General features: G+C 36.1%; 1 protein-coding gene across 2 annotated transcripts in view; it reads left to right on the forward strand.

Annotated features, from left to right (window-relative positions):
• Window positions 1–40: 40 nt before the first annotated feature.
• The window catches only part of b3glcta (beta 3-glucosyltransferase a), a 72600-nt gene continuing 51366 nt past the window's right edge, over window positions 41–21274 (forward strand). For both annotated transcript variants that reach the window (XM_082179718.1, XM_082179719.1), the window contains exons 1-2: window positions 41–290; window positions 9938–9984. In XM_082179718.1, coding sequence (XP_082035844.1) covers window positions 56–290; window positions 9938–9984 — 282 coding nt within the window. In that variant the 5' untranslated portion in view covers window positions 41–55. The remainder of the gene's footprint in view (window positions 291–9937; window positions 9985–21274) is intronic.

The raw sequence follows: 21274 nt of genomic DNA on the forward strand, positions 1-21274 counted from the left end.
TGAATCGCACTTGTTATGTTAGTGACTAGCACTGCCCCTTTTGTTGTAGTTAGCGATGTGGTCACTAGAGGCCGCAGCCGAGGCGCGCGTTCAACAGGAAATGTCCTCGCAAAACAAAAGCTGTGTAATGATCGGCGGGCACTGTAGTGAGTGTTGGATAGAAGATCAGTGCAAACATTCTGCTACAGCGAGCTGGCTGCCTGCGCTATCCGCGCTTCGTATTACTATGCTTCCCATAAACTCCCAATACGGATACAGTGTTGCCCAATATGTCTTGCTTTTGTCGCTTGGTAAGTATTTCTCTACTTATATAGCCTACCAAAATGAAGTTTTTCAGCTCGAGAATCTTACATTTATTTCTTTAGCTGTTTGTTTGAGAAAGGCAGCAGTCTAAAAGGATGTTTACTTCTTTTACTTATGGAAAAGCATATGCTGAGTATAACCGTTATTAGTAACAAGGCTATAGCTATTTTAATAAGCTGCCATAAATGACACTTCCTTCTTTTTTTGTAACAGCTTTGCTGCTCTGTCAAGTTATGGCCAATGCTTGAGACTGATCTTTACAACTCCATTTGACAGTTGAATGAATTAAACTCCCAAATATTTGAAGGATACGTGCCTTTTCAAACTTATTTGTCTAATAGATTGAATGAATGGCTGAGCTGCCTAGGCAACATTTTGGGCATCATATGTGTGATTGGCCGTTTCAAAACCTAGAGAGCTGCGTGTAGACAGCATATTTGTGCATTGTAGGTATCATTGATTGTCTCTCGAAAACCTAATGAGCTGCCAATCTTGACGATATTTTTTTGAGCATCATAGGTGTGATAATCTGTCAAAACCTAGTGTGCTGCTTTGTCTTGACAATTTTTGGGCAACATGATCTGGTTGTCATAGTTAAAAATTAATTGAAGAGGAGTAAAAACAGGAGTATTGTTTGTTAACTGAAACCTTTTTCTTCTCCCCCTTCCTAGTTGAGGTCTATGTGCCAGGCAAATGAGTAATGTTACATGTTTCATACACAGCACCAATGCAGATAGAGCCATTTTAATGTATTTGATCAATGCCTATAAATACAGTTTAATATGGACATTTGTGGATATTGGGGTCATAAATCAAGCCTAACCACCCGATTGCATGAATTGTGTGTTTCCGATGCAGTTCATGAAAGATTGTGTATGCCCTACATGCCAGTCACGTAAATGCAATTCATGTTGTTGGACTGAGCATGCCATCCATTTGTATTGTGTATATATATAGAGCACGTGGGTCCTAATGGGTCTGAACACCTGAACCACAGGCAAATGTGCACTGTCTGATAAGAAGTATTGTCATTACCCCATATTTTGTCAGTTTTGCCACTGAGGTATAATTTGCTACTTCTCAAAGTGCCTCAATTTGTTTTGGCAATTTATTGAGATATGTATGTAGAGAAAATAAACTCCTATTGAGGGCTTCTTTTAAATTCAAGAAGTAAGCTATGCTGAAAGATCTCGTAAGATATACCTCGTTGTTCAAGAATGAGACTTGTGGTTGCTAATATCTTGAGGAACTGACCTAGTTTTAGTAGTACTCGCACCTGCAGAGTTCAGCAGTTAGGACGACCCCGCTGGTCCGGGGCACATGTGAGAGAGTTTCCAGGTCAGTTGACAGAACCGACATCTGCTATTTTGGGCTAGTGGTACGTTATCACTACATCTTACATTTTCCGATCTTACCCATATGATTTTAGATCTGGCGGATTTAAACATATTATATCAGTTTAGCTAAGTGACATGTGGTTTTGTCAAAATTGCAAGAATTATTATGATAGTCTCGAAAGTATAATTTGGAATGTTAATGTTTTTTTCCATTTGCCATTGTTTATCAATATAACCATCATGGAGTTACATTATAGCTCTTATTTCTGTTAGAAAAACAAAATAATAAATTCAATATTGGACATTTTGTGACAAAAAACAACAACAACTAATGGAAGACATTATCACAGTAAGATTTTTATGGAAAAATGGGAAAAAATACAAAAATAAATATTTTATAAATATAGAATGCAAATAAAATAATTACAAAATAAATTTCATTATTGCAAATCAAAACCTAGTATTTTTTTGTGACGAAAATATAAAATTTAAAAGAAACAAAAATACTATCTGTAATAGTGTTATGATTTTTTTTTTTTAAGTTCAAAAAAAAAAAAAAAAGGAATACAATAGTTGTTGTTTTTTCAGCCAAATGAAAACATGGCAAATGCAGATTTGAACTACTGTCACAACCAGGCCCAACTGGGACTGTGGGGAAAAAAATACTGTTGATCTTAAAATATGTTGTATTTTTCCCTGTAAATAACTTTTTGTGAAAGGGTTTTATGAAGATATGTATGTCAAGATTATGTCAGCGCTGTCCTGCTGTATTATTTATGATGTACAGAATAAAACTTTGAGAAAACATAGGCACAGATAAAAACAAAGCCATTTAAAATGCGCAACAAATGTGTTTTGTTATAATGAGTTATACTGCAAGATTTAGAATAATTACAGGCATTTTAAATCTTTCCCACAGATGTTATTCTGTTCCCATAGAAGTTAGTCCATTGCTTGAGTCAGGAGGCAGTTTAAACTAGCGGTTTTGAAAGATAAAAGTGCTGTTTACACCTGACAGTTAAAAAGATAAACACACTCTGACTGTCTAGAAAAGTGACTGTCAAATACAAATCTTAAGGTATGCAGGGAGCGCAGGAATCCATGGATGGCATGAAATCACCTTGGCGGTGTGAATACTTGCGCTCTGTTCTGCTTATCAGTGAGAGGCAGTCTTAGGATTTGGCTTGGGATTGAAAGCCATGGGAGATGGAGACAAACCGGCATTTATGATGAGCAAATAAATGCCAATGCATGCTCTTTTTCTTTTCTCCCAACTTTCTAACTTGCGCTAAAAGGACATCTCTTCTCTTCCTGTGACATCTCTCTTCTCTTCTCTGATGATGTGTTTACTGGCGTGAGGGCGGGACAAGCTGTCACTCACATGAGGTCATAGACAAAATCAAGTCCTGCCCGACATTTTTTGTTGTTGTTCGAGAAGCCGTTTCACTCACATAAACGTCACAACAGGGAAGAAAAGACTATCGCAACTTGCGTTTCATGTCGACTTAAATACTCAAGAAGTCTAAGTCCCCCTGTGGTAGAGAGAAGTCTGTCATTTCACCAGAAGGTTGAGTTACTGTTTGACGTTTAAATTGAAAATTACTATGTGTTGCAAAAATAAACTGAAACATAGATGAATCGATCACAATAAGATAGAAAATCAATGAATTGTTATTTCATGCCCACTTTAAAAGCCATTCTCAGTTCAGTTTTGAAGAGTGCACAGCCAGAGACATCGTCACACAGTGGGAGATCTTTTTAATAATGAAGTTGTAGTCTGCTCACATCTTGTTGTCATCTAACTGCACTTTCATCATGTTTCGATCTTTTGAGTGATCAATATTTGTCTGTTTAGAGAACTGAAGACCCGTCATATACATTTAACAACAAACTCTTGATGTGATTATCAGGCCTGCCGAGTCCTTTTTGACAGCTTCTTCTCTAAAGTTTTCCTATTTTTTCTTAGACTGACAGGTCATCAGAAAATCCTTTTCTCTAGCCACCCGCTTCCAAAGTGAGATAGTGAAGTGATGTGAAAGATGAAGAGAGGTACTTTTTATTCAATAGATAAGTCATGCTCCTTTCAGGTCATATTAGTTTCATAGTGCCATGAAATTTTGTGTTTTAAAAGCATTCACTCATTCGCTTTGAATGAAATGTCAAGAGAGAGTAGTTCAGGTTTAATACAGCTCACAAGCAATAATTTAAAAGGGATCTCTGATTGACTCATGTTTTCGATTGGATTTGGATTTTGTGTAGTGCTCCTACTGTTTGTGGTACTAATCATCATCACAGCAGGGTCTAGTACTCAGCAAGAGAATTAATACACTCCACCAACAGAATACAGAAGCAGAGAACAGTCTATAGCATTCGATGTTATCATGCAATGGCTGTAACACCATTCAAGTGGCAGTGGTTGGTTTGCAAGTTTCTAATAACTAATGCATTACATTAATATAATTCTCTCAGAACAGCTTTGAGGTCTCCTCTGAGTGCCTATTTGATAAATATCAGTGCGCCTTTGTGATTTATGGAAGGAGTAATGACTAACTTGCTTTGTTTGCTTCACACTTGTGAAAAAGACACTTTTTATACATTCTGTCTTTTGATTAACACTTATAGGTTCATTATCATCTTGCAGAGTATATTAAGTACAACAAATGACTTGTACACTCTAAAAATGTAATTAATAAAAAAAAAAAACGTATTAATATTATCATGTAATTTGTGCTGCTAACCACTTACTGAGGCAGTGAGCATAATGTGCAGGAAAGGTTGTGGAGACCTGGTAATGAAAAGAACTTCAGACACAAAACGGCACGCATGCATGAACAATAAATTTGGCTTCCGGAACCAAACCAAAGTGACTGCTCTCATTGTGACTCTGAGACTTTGGAATCCCATTTCCTTCATATAAAAGCCAATGCTGAGGACAATAGTTTTGTTTCAAATAAGTGCCAGTTACAATTCTGATTCATGCAAAAAGTGCCTAAATTTGGAAATGTTTGAAGGTGTGGTTGATGTAATGAGGCAAATTAATGCATTATTGATGAAATTCTAAACTCCATGTTCACCATCCAAAGCTAAGTAATGCAAATTCCTGTACTTTCAAAGTACATTTTAAGTTTGAGGGAGAACTCAGGGATGCACAATATCATCATCAGTAGCAGCAGCAGCTGGTTATAAAAATGTATTAATAAAAATACATTTTAACAGACAATATTGAATGTTTTTTTGTACAGTTGTTTTTAAAAAAAATTTTTGGAACTCTTCTTCAAAAGCTCGAATAACACTAAAAACACTGTTAAATGTAATCTTTAGCAAATTTCAAAATTAATATCCATTTTTCATACTGTAGCCTATATTATAATGCTGTGATGCCTAAAATTACTTGTAGCATATGAAGGGGTTATATGTAGAATTCAGAAACCCTTGTCATTAGCGACACCGGTGGCTGTAAAGTAAAATGCAGCCAGCAACCTATTACTGAGACAACGTGATTCAAGGCCACGATATACTTATGGCGAAGTTCTTTGAATTTCATGATCTTTTGAATATAAAGTAAATGGGACATTCCATGTCAAACCAGTTTATAAAAAACTGAATATAAAAATCAGTTTACAACCTACGAAGTCGGGGAAGGTCTCGTTTTTCATTACAAGCTGTTCACACATTGGCAAAACATACATTAAAACTAAAATCAACCGTTTAATGGGGCTATATATGTAAGAATATTTGTGTATTAATCCATTTAATCCATTTGGGAAATTACAGCTAGACCCCATAGAGAGACTGATATGCTCAATGAAGACCAGGAGTCAAAGCTGAAGTTCAATCAGTTTACTAAAGACAAAGTTCTCCACACTTCCTAAGGAAAATGAGTTGGAAATAACTTGGATAGATATACAGAATTGTAAGAAAAGATGTCAATCCATGTATTTATTTATTTATTTGATATTAATTTATTAATTCCTCTAGCTGTATCATCCTCAATGTTTAATAGGCCTAGTGCTTTTTATAGTAACATTGGTCATTCAGTTATTGTTTTCTATTGTGTATATGATGAATACTGTATTCAGGCATGCTGCTGATTTGACATACAATTTTTTTGCATACTGTGTAGCACGGAAGTATTCATATTTGTTCATAGGAACTGTGCATCAATCTTTCCTAGCAGACTTTGAAATACCTTTAATTACACAAGTACAGCTTTCATCCAAAGCTTCTAATTTCACTAATTTTTCCCATGTTGTTTTCCTTCATCTGAAGGAGCATCTGTTCTTTGCATTTCTCTACTCTAGAAGACATCTGAAAAAATTGTACACAGATGTCATCAGTTCAGGCAAATGATTTTCTTGCAGTATTTTATCAAGAATATAGCCAGCAGTTGTTAAAAGCAACACTGGCAATAAAGAAGGGCACTTTATAGTGTAGTCGTCTCAGCGGCCATGTGCAAGCAGAGCTTACAGAGCTGGTAAATGGCCCTTGTGTGTGTCTCTCCCGCCCTATAACATCCTCAGGGGACCGGCATGAAAAGATTGAAAGTTTGCGACAGATGTCAGAAAATGAGGAGTGAACTTGGATGCGTTCCTGCAAGAAGCCAAGGTTTTCAAGCCAAATGTTGCATATTTAATCCACTCTGACAGACTCCAGTCCATGTGAGAATGTAGCCTGCCTTGCTGCTGAGAGAACCACTCTTTTCTTTGTTAAAACCCATTTTCTTATTTATGTGGAATTATTTATTTAAAATTCAAGATGGATCCAACTTTTTTGCTTGAATGTTTGCTGAGTGAAACGGTGCTAGTGAATGCGCTCGGCTCTTAATATTAAACACATATTTCTTGCATTTTACAATCGCTAATGGCGCGCTCAGGGAGATGTAGTATTATGAGCCTCCCCTATTGCTTTTCTTTTGTGATAGTGTCAGAGCACTAATATGGAATATTAGATCTGAGGTGAAATTGTGATCTATCTTTTTCCGCTATGAAAGTAGTGCACATTAGGGAAGCTATCCTGATGATAGGCAGTACCAATGTTCATTTTTCAACCGTAAACAACCCAATGCTTGGGTGAAACTGTTAGGGGAATTATCTGACAGCAACAGCAGAATTATATATCAGCTCTGGCCTCGGCTCATCCTGCCCACTGATATGCTGAAAATGCCTTGGTTCTTTATGATTCAGCCACAGTGGGAAAGATAATGTTCAGGGCAGAGCAAATCCATCCACTCATGGGTTATTTATTATTAATGGCTTACATTTTGTAAGAAAGAGGGAAAGTGATGTCCCCCTTTAAAGTGTGTTGGAAGATCATCTTAAACATTTGGAAGTTGTTTAACATGAATTAAGTTGTGTGACCATGGTGGTAAACACGGACATCTTTATTTGAATATTAGACAGATAAGCAGGTTAGTTAGTAGTGGTCAGAAGGTTGACCACTGAAATGTTTGTCAGTGGCCGATGTGGATATCTAGAGATCATAGGGCCAGATTAAACATAGGCTACTATATGGGCATATGCCATATGCCTGTGGGCACTACCAAATTGACACAATGCATTTATAAATGTTTTTATTTATTTATTTATTTAGGCTGCTCAATGGCAAACTATGTATGGTATGGTATATTTTTACTAAGATATTACGCACTACTGTTTAAATGTTTGAAGTTTGGCAAGATTTTAAAAGAAATCCCTGATGCTCATCACGGCTGCATTCATTTTATCAAAAATACAGTCAAATTTGATTGCAATTTTATTACAAGGATCAGTGGCCTGGACCGCTGGGGGGTTGGGGGCTTCAGAGGGTCAATTTTTGTTTTGTTCATTGTGAAGAAACCTTTGGGCAATTGTATGTGATCCTTTCTATGAAAAATCCATTAATTTTTTTGATCAAAATATAATAAATTAAAAATATTGTAAAATATTATTGCTATTTAAAATAAGTCTTCTACTTTAATGCATTTTAAAATGTGATGGCAAAGCTGAATTTTCAGCAGACATTATTCAGTCTTTAGTATTACATAACATGATACAGTACTTCAATAATTCTTATGTGTTGATTTGGTGCTCAAGAAATTCTCAATGTTGAAATGGTTATGCTGCTTAATATTTTTATGGACATTGACAATTTGTTTCAGTATTTTTTTTTTTTTTTAATGAATAGAAAGTTTAATAGAACAGCATTTATTTGAAATGTATAATTTGTTTGTAACAGTGACAGTTAGGCTTGTTGTGGTAGTCAGTGTACCGGTCTTACAGTGTTTGGCCGTACAGTGATTACATTACTTGCCCACCATGGCACCACCTGTACTGTCGTTTTGCTTTTTTCTAGAAATAAAAAACATTTTGTTCACAGACACTACAATTATAAACTGAAATCATCTGCTCTGCTCCATAAAGCATTGGTAAAGCATTGGTCATTCATTGACAAATATCTTGTAAAATGTGTGGTCAGTACCGCCGTTCCTTATACTCAGGGTACGCATGATCTCGCATTTGCAGTGAAGCTACAGTGAAAAGAGAGCCCGCATTCAAAAACGTTGTCAATAGCCCACATATTGTTAACGGCTTAGAGTTCTCGTGACAGCGAATTCGCAAGTTTATTTACCGGTGTGAAAATTTCCTCATCGTGACATCCCTAGACTTTACTGTTACTTTTGATCAACAATGTGTCCTTGTTGAATAAAAGTATTCATTACTTTGAGGAAAAAACAACACCTTTTGAAGTTTGAACGGTAGCCTAATGTATATGACAACAAATGAAAATTATGATAGCAATTGAAACATACATAAAATTGCTAATATTATTAGATAGAGAGAGTAGCATTTAACTAAATATTTTGTTTTAAAAAAGAACTAAAATGCTGCACAGGGACTTTTTAAGCTCGTTTTATTCATATTAAGCATTCAAACAAACAAACTACATACATTTGTTATTTTCCAATGATCCATGGGAAAGTGAGCATTTTGATTTAAGCTTGAGCGTGTTGGTTTGTTCCCTGAACTTTGTGCAAACAGTGTGACATTAATAAAAATAAAAAGACAAATAAGCACAAATATACAATTATTTATATAATTTTTTCAGCAACAGTATTAATTAGATCCACAAAGCCGCTCGTGCTGTTTAGGTCTAATGAGCTCGCATGACCTTTTGGTTCCCTTCATTTATGATTTTGCTCAATGTTTCCTCATTTCAAAGTTAACTTGGAATTTTAATGTTGCCAAGTCTAGATTTCTTTCCACTTTTCTCTACGGCTATGTTTACCCATCATCATCTTTTTAACAAGTATAGTTTTCATCTATGTCTAAATTAATGAATTTAAAGATGTTTTCATTTAAGCAGCCATCAGATATTTCTAGCATTGAGCCATTCATTTATGCATATTTCATTTACTTAGCATAACACTAGGCCAAGAAATAATACTTATTTTCCCCTATTACTTTTGGATCTTGCCATAATTTCGATGTTTATGAAATACTCAGAACGTTATTAATAATGCTTGAATTTTTTCTGCAGGCTTCTCAACAGTTTTTTTGAGCATCTACAGAGAACTGGACTTCATAAATAATTAAGTTACAAGCATACAGGGCCAGGGATAAAGAAGCTAAATAAAATTCAAACCAACTATTGGCCCAGAGGTGTAAACATCAGCCTCATTAAAGAGTTATAAGAAAGAAGATTTCACAGGTTGCAAATGGACTTGTGAAGTAGCAACAAGCAAATGCCTTTTAACCCTCATATGAGTTAATCTAGAGTTTTAATGCACACTTTCAGGGCTCTGCTCTGATAATGTCACCCGAGAAGCGGTTAAGTAAAAAGAGCAATTATGAACTGTTCCAAGGACAGCATAATGGCCAGAAACCTGTGGTATTCTCAGAAGCCGAAACTCACTCGCAATGATCTCACTGGCACGGAAAGTCATCTCTGCATCTGCCGTTTTGACGCTCAGTATCGATTTTGAGGCTCCTCTCAAAGCGACTCTCTTCTCGAGATCAATGGATATGTAATTTGAGAGAAGCTTCTCCAGCTCTAATGAAAAACTTTGCAAAATACTTGTGGTGCAGAAGTCCCTAAAGGCTGGTACAGATTAAAGGGGAAAAGATTGTCTTCTAATCAGCTGGCCTTTAACTCCCTCTTCTAGATCTTAAAGGAGCAGCACTTAGCCTAACATTTACATTATAAAGTCATGGGCTTTTAGACTATTGCCTATGTGTTGCAGTTTTGCCAACGTGTTAAATGGATTGATGATGGAGCCCTCATTGTTGTGACCTGATGTTTTCTGTTTGATTTTATTCCAGTGCCCCTCATCACTGCAAAAGGAGATGATGTGGAGAGTCACCAAAAGGTAAGGGTTGTGTAACGGCATGTGACAGCAGTTTGATTTTAAATGGCAGATCTGTAATCTCCTGTTCTTTTGTTTGTTTGCTTCTCATACATGGCTCAAGACCTATCACCCTTTGTACAGGTTTTGTATCTCCACACCAGAAATGCAAGCTACAGCTATAATATTTTTCTGCTGAAAGTGCACCAATTAAAGCCAAGCATATATATGAGTTTTCCATGATTTTTTTCGTAAGCTTGTTCTTTGTAAGCTTGATTTTTAAGTGGCCTGTCAATATTATAGTAAACATAAATACATTTTTACATAAATAATTGCATTTTGCGACAATTAGGGTTGCACAATATTGTAAAAAAAACCTGACAATGCAATATTGTGTTTTTTCTGCGATATGGAAAAAATACAAGAAGTTTCACCACATGAATTGAATAACTCGATTTGAAAATTATTAATTCTAAAATGATTGAAGTGATTTTGTTAGGGAGTGCATCGGTATAGAAAAAAGAGCCGAAAAATTACTTTTTACTCTAAAGACTTTTTGTGTGCGACGTGTGTGTGCGGAAAGGAGGGGTTTAGACAGACTGGATCATTGGACGATTCATTTGAGAATCATTGAAGTCCAATCATTGTGCAAAGTATATTATGAGAAAATTTTACTTTTTTTTTTTACCTTTGATGCATTTAAACCCGTTGTAGGAGACCTCCAAAACAAAATTAGGAACCTTTAAAATAGCATAATAGGGGCACTTTAAATCACAGCCTGCGCAATTTGACAATGGCAGTAAGCCATATCACAATATTGATTTTTTTATTTTATTTTATTTTATTTTATATATATATATATATCATGCAGCTCTATTGTGCATGACTTTTAATTCCCTATGATGTTTTTACAGATTTCAGATTTGATTATTAACATATTTCAAAAATTACATTTACATTTATGCATTAGTTATCCAAAGTGACTTACATTGCATTCAAGTTCAAATATATTTGATCAGTCTATGAACTTGGTGTTGCTACTGTAGCTCTTTGCTCTACTGGAACAGTCTTAGGCAAATTATTAAAGCCACCAAGATGTCAGTAAATTAAAAAGCAGTAGTTATGCATTGGTCAAATCACATTGTAATGTCCATATTCTAGAGTTGAAAGGGTTGCAAACAGAAAGAAAAAGTCAATTTATCAGTTATCTGCCACAACATGCTGTTTATTATCGGTTATTATTGGTGCATCCCTGAGGTAATTTAGTCTCTGCATTTGAATCAATACGTGTTTCTTATTTGGTTCCAGATCCATCTTCAACTTGTCAGGCTGTGTCGTTGTCTTGCAATAAGCTTTACATTGAGTTTGTCTAACTCTAAGGGACTTTGACGAGGGCCTTCACATCACAGCTGAAATGCTGAGCATATGATCCTTGCTGCAAGTGACATTTTTCTCTTTTATTGCGTCAGCCATTTCTGCTTTCCGCCGATAGGTTTCACGGTTAATGCATCCATTTTCTGGTGTAGCTTTTGTTGAGTTTTAACCAGAAAGGCCACTGACATTCTGGGTCAGGAGAGGGAACAAAGGACAGAGAGCAAGAGGAAGCGAATACATTAGAACGCATAGAAAGCTTTAATATGCTTGTGTTTAGACCTTGGACTGGGTTCAGATGTGCTTGTACATCTGGGGTTTTTAGCAATTTTCCTTTTCTTTGTTGATATTTCCTTCTCCTTTTTTCAATCGATGAAATTAAAAGTGAAATAGTACAGTTTGATAATGTTACCCTCACTATGGTCGAAGGTTCACATGGTTGATTGAGTGTAAAAGTGGACATTTTGATGAATAGATCTCTCTAGGTCCTTTCAGACGCATTGAGAGGAGAAGAAATAGACATGAAATAGTGGAGATGCCTCTCTTGATATGCACAGCAGGATGACAGGATGGAAAATTGTGCAGGCCCTCCTACTGTTAAATCAATGCTCTTCAAAGACAGCACATCCTTGTGCTCCTGGGGTGAGAGGTTTGACTGGTTCCAATCAAGGATCCAAATGAATGTTGCTGTTGCTGTCATTGAAGTTTATCTTTTTCTGCCATTTCTTTTTGTGCATAGTTGGACTGTCATTCGCCTACAGTACCGGTTAAATTATTGGAAACATTAAGCTACTATTTTTTATGTTTTTTAAAGAAGTCTCTTCTCTTATGCTCATCAAGCCTGCATTTATTTAATAAAAAAATATACAGAATACAGAAAAAACATTAAGATTGTGAAATATTATTACGATTTGAAATAAAGATTTCTGTGATTGTAAAGCTGAATTTTCAGCTTTATTACTCCAGTCTTCAGTCACATGATCCCTCAGAAATCATTCTAATATGCTGATTTGATACAATCAATTAATGTTGGAAACAGTTGTGCTGCTTACATTTTTATTTGTCAAGAATTATTATTTTTTTTATCACAGGTTATAAAAACAATTATAAGCAGCTGTTTCCATCATTGATAATAAATCAGCATATTATAATTATTTCTGAAGGATCATGTGACACTGAAGACTGGAGTAATGGCTGATGAAAATTCAGCTTTGCATCACAGAAATAAATAATATTTGAATATATTAAAGAGTAATAATATTTCACAATTTTACTTTTTTTTTTTTTTTTTTCTGTATTTTTGATCAAGTAAATGCAGGTTTGATGAACATAAGAGAGTTCTTTCAAAAACATAAAACATAGTAATGTTTCTAAACTTTTGACTGGAACTGTATAGTGAATTGTATATAATAAAATGAGTTACATGATGTTGTAATTTTAATTAAATAAATCACAATTGAATGTGTATATCACTGGTTCTCAACCTCTCCTGCAGGGACCCCCTGACAGGCCATGTTTCTGTTTTAACCCTGAAATGGCACACCTTATTTAATTAATTAAAGGCTTAATGAGTAGTTGACTAGTTGATTAATTGACTAATTCCTACTCTTCCTACTCTAACTACTCATTAATTGAATCAGGTGTGCCATTTCAGTAGCCTGGCAAGCCAGACCTACATCAAGAAGTTGGGTCTGGCAACTCACCATAGACACGCTCAATCCGAGGGGCGGGATAAACGGTTGTCTTTCAAATTCCCTCTGCACGCAATAGGACAGCGCTTCAACCAATCAGAGCGTTTTCCCAACAGCGGAGCTAGTTGATAGATTCAACTTTTGCCATATCTGGCCGGCAAAACTACGAACACATCTTCCTTTTTTTAAGAATGACTTCAGTGCTGTTCTATGCTCTTTTCTCAAAGAAAAACCTAACTCCAAGTCCTCCAGAGTCGCGGACAAAGCCGATTCATAAGATGTTCGCCAGCAGCCGCCATTCTTTGTTTTCAAGTGGCAGGTAACCGTCGCAAGTTCACTTTGTCGTCATATGTTAAGCCCGCCCCGCCTACTCTATACACGACTTGATTGGCCTGACCCAATTTAGGTGTTTGCAGCTCGAAAGTCAATGGAGAGTTGCTAGACTGCCCTGGCTGCAAAATACATTTTGCTGCCGCTAGGGTGCGTCTAGATTTCTAGGCTACCATTTCAGGGTTAAAACCGAAACATGCTCTGTCAGGGGGTCTCTGCAGGAGAGGTGGAGAACCACTGGTGTATATCAACATTTGCAAATAAATAATTAAATGACATTCAAAGCATTAATAATAATAAGAATAACATTAAAGCATTTTAAAGGTCAATATATTGTTTTTTATTTCCATATCATTGAACATAGACCTATCATGAGTGTTAGATAAGCATTTGTTCTGTAGCATCTTGCACCAAAATGCTGAATATTCAACAGTTTAGTTTTTTTGGCTTTGTGTCAAGTTAAAAACCATTCAATCCTGTTGATTCGGTTTTATTCTTTTGCAGACCTAACAGCTGTTTTGATCACAAGAGCGTGTTATGTGTGTAACAGGCTCTGAGAATATTCAGCACAGAATGAGATTACAATCTCAGTCAGGAGATATGATTAAATACATTAATTCATTTGAACATATTTAATATAATATATAATTAAAATAGAATTGATTGTACTAAATTAAATGACATCAGTACTTCTGTACAGAAAAATGGTGTCACATTTGTTTACCAAAACAGTAACAGAATACAATAATAATTAATATTAATATTTGTATTAATTACTAATATTGTATTAATTTTTCATTTGTTAAACAACTGTGACATTTAGCACCACATAGTTGTTGTTTTTTTTAGTCTGAATTTAAGTGCCTGCAACAGAAAGTTGTATCTGAAGTTGTATTATGATCGCAGATTTGGCATGTTATCACCACGACACTGTCCTTCTTGAGGCTTATTTTAGGTGTTAGGAGGTTTTAATTATAAAGATATCCTAGTTACAGGTTAGGTGCCTTACAAAATCAGATTACTTAATGGAAGTTTTCTCCATAATATTAGAAATTAGATATTTCGAAAAATTAATTTTTTTTCTTCCATACAGTGGAAGTCATTGGGGACCATTGTTTTAAATTTGTACCCTATTAACTTTCATTAAAAGGACAAAAACAGTTCTCATTGTATTGTTGTATTCTTCTTCAGAATGTCATTTTTTTTGTGTGTGTGTGTTTCCGGATGTAGTTTAGGGGAATTTTTTGGTAAACTCCCTTTAAAGACCCATAAGTCTTGGGAGACCCTAAAGACTCGCTACATTTTCATTTATTTATTAGCAAGGTCACTATAGGCCTATGCGGTACACATGACACCATGTTTGTACAGGACAGTGGTTGCATGCAAATTATGTTGTTGGGCTGTACACTTGTCCTTGATCTTGGATACAGGACAGGGATTACAGTTTGGCTTGAAATATGGAAAATAATCTACAACCTACAAGTCATGTGATTTACAACACATCCAACGCCTCATAAAAGATACACCAAGGTGCCGTTTTCATCTTCAGCTTTTTAGTCTCGCATGACCTTTGCTGTCGACCTTTTTCTCAATAACCGGCCACATTGGTCATGCAGCTCGAGGAGAGGCGCTGGACTCGGAATCTCAATGGCTCGGGGAACAGAGGCCAAATGAGATTCAACAGGTCACTGGTGTGTGCTGGAATACTCTACCATATATCACAAGGACAGAGAGAGGGAACCAACCTTGGTCTGTGTATGGAAAAAATAAAAGGCGGGTACAATCAAGGATTTTTCTGAAGATTTCCTTGATTGAATTGCTCTGGAAGGCGAGCACACACATTAAACCCAACTCCAATTAAGCTCGGCCCTGTAATTTCAAGCAGCTTTTCCCATGTGAATTGACTGGTGACTCATTTTTACCTCTTCAAACAGGTTCAGTCCTGTCAGTGCTATAGCTGAAGGATATCGAGAGCCAGCTGGCAAATGTCACTCAAGCTACTTGCAATCTCTGCGTGTTTGTATTGGCAGCTCTAGACTTTACCATTTGTGCCAAACTGTCCTTTCTGAAGATTTCACAGAATCCCGCAAAAAAGTGTTCTTAACGCACTTGGTTGGAAGCATTGGGGATGGTGAAGAAACAGCACTTTTCTGGGCTTACATGGTTCCTTCTCTTACAGGAGGATGAGAAACGGCCATCATGAGGGATTATCTTTAGACTCATTCCTCAGATCAGGGACAAACAGGCTCCTCCAATGAGTTCTGTGACAACAATTCCTTAAACTACAGGATATATATGGGACAGGATGGGAAGATAAATCTTTCTCTGCCATTGGCCATTGAATAGTAATTGGTTCATTGACAGTTGTACCACTGGCGAAAGAGGCTCCCGGCAGCCCTGAGATGCCACAGTGTGTAGAGTTTATTATGTTCTCGTATGACCTTGTGAAGCAAGAAAAAAGATTTTCTGAGTCCCACATGTGTCTTGTGCTTTTTATTTGATATTCTTAGCAATGCCCACATGCAGCCATTCTCTCCTGGTGCATTGTTTTTGTCTCTGATATCCCCCGTGTTGGTGGGTTGAGTTTGTCCTTCATTCTCTTTCGGTTTTGTCTGTTGACTATAATTTTCTTTTTTTTGTGTTTGAAGAACAAACCTTCCTCTGGGTTCTTTTAGGGACGTCCTTATTGGTAAAAAATAAATGGTAAATAAATTGTATTTATATACTAATATGTAGTTTTAATCATATTTTGAATTGGCTTTTATTTATTTTTATTTTTCAGCTTTCATTTTAGTTTAGTTTTAGTACTTGTATGTGCTTTTTTAATTTCTATTTTTATTTTTTTTACATTTAACTTTATATTCGCTTTAATTCAACTTTAAATTTCAGTTTAAGTAAATTAGTTACTTAAACTTAATATCCCGTAGGCAGCATTTCTATTTTTATCTAATATTAGTATTTTAATTCAGCTTTATTTCATTTATTTAGTCTTGTAAGGTCCATCCGATTGGCCCAGTGATGGTGTCCAATGGTGTGGTTGAAGGTTTCCTGCATGTTCTGTCTTTTTGGTGCAGAAAGTAATTAAATTCAATTTAAACTTGTATTAGCCTACTTCATTTTACCATGACCTCGAATTCAGGCTGGAATGCCAATTGATTATTTGTCATTTATATAATCATTTATGTAGACATTTGATTATTCTATTTAACTCTATTTAACTCTGCTTCAAAGCATGATATGCTAAAGACCGCCCTCACATTGATGTTATTGATTACAAGGTAGTTTGTGATGTCAGAAGTGCCATCAATTTCAAACCGCATTTTTGAGTCCTGTCATTTTTTTCACTGTAGTTTTAAGGAGAAAATACTCAGAAATGGTGTTTATTTATGAATTTGCGCATGGTTTGTAATAAAGCATATTTAAAACACCACATAGACATATAAACAAAATTAAAAACTAGATTTTTTAGGCTGCCCATGCTCGCCATTAATTAAATAGTAGTACCATAGGTTATGGCTAGTACTATAAAGTAATGCCGCCCCATGCTTGCTAGTACCTCAGTAGTATTTTTGTCTGGCAATACAAAATAATACAATACAATACAAAGCATCAAATGCTCAGAAATAAAGAGTAAAGGTGCATATCTGACATCTGAAAGATACATAATGCCGAGTGTATAGAAGACACTCTGCATTACTGGATAATCTGGCTACAGAATCGCCCTGAGCCTTTTGCAACATTTAAATACCCAGACCAAGACAAAACATCCTCCAAATGGAGGCATGAATTAACAATTGAAATTTGCATTAATCAAGATCCCAGACCTGGGTCACAGCATGTGAGTGGACTGGAATAATATTTCCTTTCTGAAGAATCCACTCCGCTCGCTGAGTCCGCTCACTCAAACCAGAATGCTCTTTGTGATATGCTGGTTCGAGAATATGTGAAATAAGCAATAGGTCTAAGGGTTTGGAGTTCAAATATTGTTTTAATGAAGTTGTGAACCTTATACATACTTAGCCTAAATGCACAGTAAACATCAAAATTAGGAACGAAGAAGAAATTGAAAGGAAGTGTGAAGGAACTGAGTTTGCAAAGATTCATTTTGTGATATACTAACAGCGAAGTTCTTCATGGTTTTTTGCTTATGGATAAAAAGTTTGAAATACCTTTGCAGCGCTACTGTTAACAAACATCCCACAGCCACACTGATGAGAGCTGTTACTGTAATTGAGACATTTATGCAAGCGCTACAAACAGAAGGACGTATAGTACAGACAAATTTAATAAACGGGATTTGAGCAAATATCGTTTTACCGGTGAGAGTGAGCGGTGCATGAGTGGAGCGTTCGCTCGGGCCGTGAGTGATTGATAAAAAGCGCTTTGGCATAGTGCCGAATATTGAGCAGACTGTCACACCACTTTGCTCACATGCTCTGAACTGGGTAGTTTACATCTTTTTGGGGACAGAAGGTAATTTGCATGGAAGACCCTGGGAAATGGCACACCCTCCACAGTAAGCAAAACATCTCAAAACCCTCTAACTAGTTTTACCTTTTGGTCTATTTCTCTGGACATGAGACCATTGTACCAGTGACACTGAGACATTTCAAATGATACCAAACATGACTGTTAATTCAATTTGAACACTATATTTTTAATATAATCATTCTGAGTGAACCGAGTAAAGGGAAGAATGGGTATAGGAAAGAAAATGGGGGAGAAGGAACCAATGTTGAAGGAAGGACAAGAGGGAAAGAAGCTTTTCCACATCTTCACTCTGTTGGGTGTGGCGAAAGATGCCTGTATGTGTCCGTATTATCTGTATCTCAGGAGATCAAAGTATCTGATGTTCTTTCAACCTTACAACACTGGGAATGAACAGCACTCAGATTATAACTAATTAAAAAAGCCCTGATATACTTCAAGCGAAATTGAAGAATGACCTGATGTGACGTTATTTCGAACAAAATTAGGCCAAACAGCTTACCAAAACAAACTTTCTGGAAAAGTTCTCTCTTGCTAGTTAACACCTTTGCACTACCATTGGTTCGTGGTGATTATGTAGTAGGCTGGTGTGCACTGAATCTCCTCCTCCCTTGATGTGGAAATCTTTACTGGTTCATTTCTTCTGTTCAGTCTGTTGAGGTCGGACGTCGTCGAGTGAAAACATGAACACACTGGAGAGCCGCTTTATAGTAGAAAATAAAGTTGTAATTCTGATTAAATGAGACACTGGCACTGTTTTTCATGTTTAATACTGTAAAGCTGCTTGCTTTTAAGCAATCTATTTTATAAAGTGATATATAAATAAACGTCACATGATGTGCCTTTACAAGACTGCCGAAATCCAGAGCTTGTGCAAACACATCACAATGCTATGATCAGATTCTTATGCTTTATTAAAAAAAATGCTTGCTGTTCTCTGATTTTTGTTGTGTGTTTATTTTGTTATTGAGAGGAAAGCGTGCTGCACATATTTATATATTCATCTAAACTCCGCTCTTAGCAGTGTGGGCGGCTTCGGGATGTTTGCTAACAGTATATCGCTGCTATGTAACTTATTTTTACCCCTAAGCGAAGAACGAAAAAGAACTTGCTGCGAGTATATCAGGGCCTTAACTGAAGCCTATCCCCAAAAGAAAAAGTTGATTAATAATAAATTAAATGAATTAATAAACAATTATTAGACAATTTATTACACAATTAAAAGTCCCCATTTAGACATATGTGAGTGTAAAAAATAGAGAGCTAGTAGATGGTATAGTGAGAATGTGAACGTTATAATTTTCCAGCTCAGAAGTAGAATTTGGATAGAATAAATATATCTCATGCTTACAAAAACACACTCTCAGCAAACTGCTGTTTTGGGGTTGTAGAGATAGAAGTGGAAGACCAGGTAGTGTGTCATTTTAATGTTTGTTTTTTTTCTTTCTTTTTTTCTGTTGACAATACTCATGGTTGTGTAAACCACAAGTAGCATGATAAAGCCACTTCCACTTGATTGTATTTAATCTGTTATCCAGACGACAACAGTAGCAATGGCCCATTTTCTCCTGTTTAGTCCGCTTCAGAAAGTATGTGACGAGGAGAAACCCTTGAGCTTGATAAACCACAGAGCCTAATTAAGTCAGTGCCTTCTACCCACCCCTGGCACTGATCTAAATCAGTTCTGATGTGGTCCTTTCTGCCCATGCATAAATTTTCCTCTCACTGAAATCAGATCAAAAAAATTGACTAACCATGCAGACGTTTTGCCTGGCATCCTGTTATCCACTTACTTCAAACAGATTTATATTCGTCCCCTGTCGATTATATGATGAAAATGAGAAAGCATGCGTGTAAATCAGAACTTTCTGTGTGTGGAAATATTGGTGCTGTATGGCACAATATAAGGTGGCTTATCTCTATGGTTGGTGGCAGAAGATGTGTACAGTTTGACATGCCTCATGTTACACTTTCATTTTAAATGAATATGCAAAAATAGGACATTGAAATGTTTTTTTGTTTTTTTTAGTGATGGATCTCTACGGGGGTTGAATTTAGACGCGTAACCTCTCATAAAGGCTTTTAGCATGCTGACAGTCAGTTAACCCTCTCGAAGAAGTTGCGTGACTAAATTCATACCCATTAAACCACCACCTCTACAGCCAGCAAAGCAGTGTTTTTATTTTAATTTTATTTTTTAACAAATTCACCAGCCTCAACAGTTCTGTCAGATTTTAAATGTGTGAGCAGAGTTTTTTATTATGCATGGTCTCTAGGAGTTTTGTTGTTGTTGTTGTTGTTGTTGTTGTTGTTGTGAGGACTAAGATTATAATTAAAAGTTATAGTTAATAAAATGTTATTGTTATTATTTTGCCTATATTTGTTCAATATCTGTCAGTTAACCTATTTGAAGTCTGCACTTAGCATCCATTTATCCACAGAAGCACATCTGATGGTGTCTGTTGGACAAAAACCAGCCTAATTATACAGGGCTTTTTGTCCAAGTCATTCAGACAGCCCACTGACTAGTCGATTTTGAAGATATGTAATTTTGAATATCTTTTGTGAGGAAGGAAGCAGTTTTTTCTGGTCAGAACACACTTACTTAAAGAGTTCATGCATTTTTCTTCTCTTTTATAATGTTCTCTGAGGGCCACTTATAATTTTTATCAGGATTTTTACATCAAATAACATCCTAATTTAGTAGTAATAAGCTATTTTCTATCCTGTTTTTTGACCCTCTATTTGAAACAGACCTTTTTTGATGGGCATACCACATTCAATACTAATGCCCACTGCTATGATTGGGTAACAGTTTTACATTTTAAAATAATTTTCAATGCCCTGCCATTACATCTCGGAAAACTTCCGATGTTGAAAAATCGTTAGATTGTTGAAACATATGCCAACAATGTGAAACATTAATGCGTATTGTATATGTTTTGGTTAAGTCTTGGTTGTGACAAATAAAGTTTAAGTACTTGGAGTTACCACAGTTATAATTGACAAAGGATGACTTAGTGTTTTGTGTAAATGGAATTATGAATGAATGAATGTGCCATTGCTAGTCACCCTGTCATTCTTATAGGCTATATTCATCAGGCTATTCATTCAGGATCACAGCGAATAGCTTGGATCAAAACAATAACAAAAGCAGCGTTCTCAACATGCTTTCTTCCGTATCCGGCAATCTCCCCCATTAACCCCATAATGCCGAAGCAAAGGAAAGAACAGCGCTACTGTGGCGCTACAGTATAAATACTCAAATATCAAACGATCTGTAACAGACAAAGCAATAGTGACACATGGTAAAAACAATGTTTACTCACACTTGTGTGTTGTGACATTTCTGTCGGATCCAATATAGTCGGAACGGCTTCATCTTTATCATCATTTTCAGTCTCTCTGAAAAGCCTGCGGCGAACTTTGAATCT

Source organism: Leuciscus leuciscus, assembly GCF_965113295.1.
Source record: "Leuciscus leuciscus genome assembly, chromosome: 9".
NCBI classification, from domain to species: domain Eukaryota; kingdom Metazoa; phylum Chordata; class Actinopteri; order Cypriniformes; family Leuciscidae; genus Leuciscus; species Leuciscus leuciscus.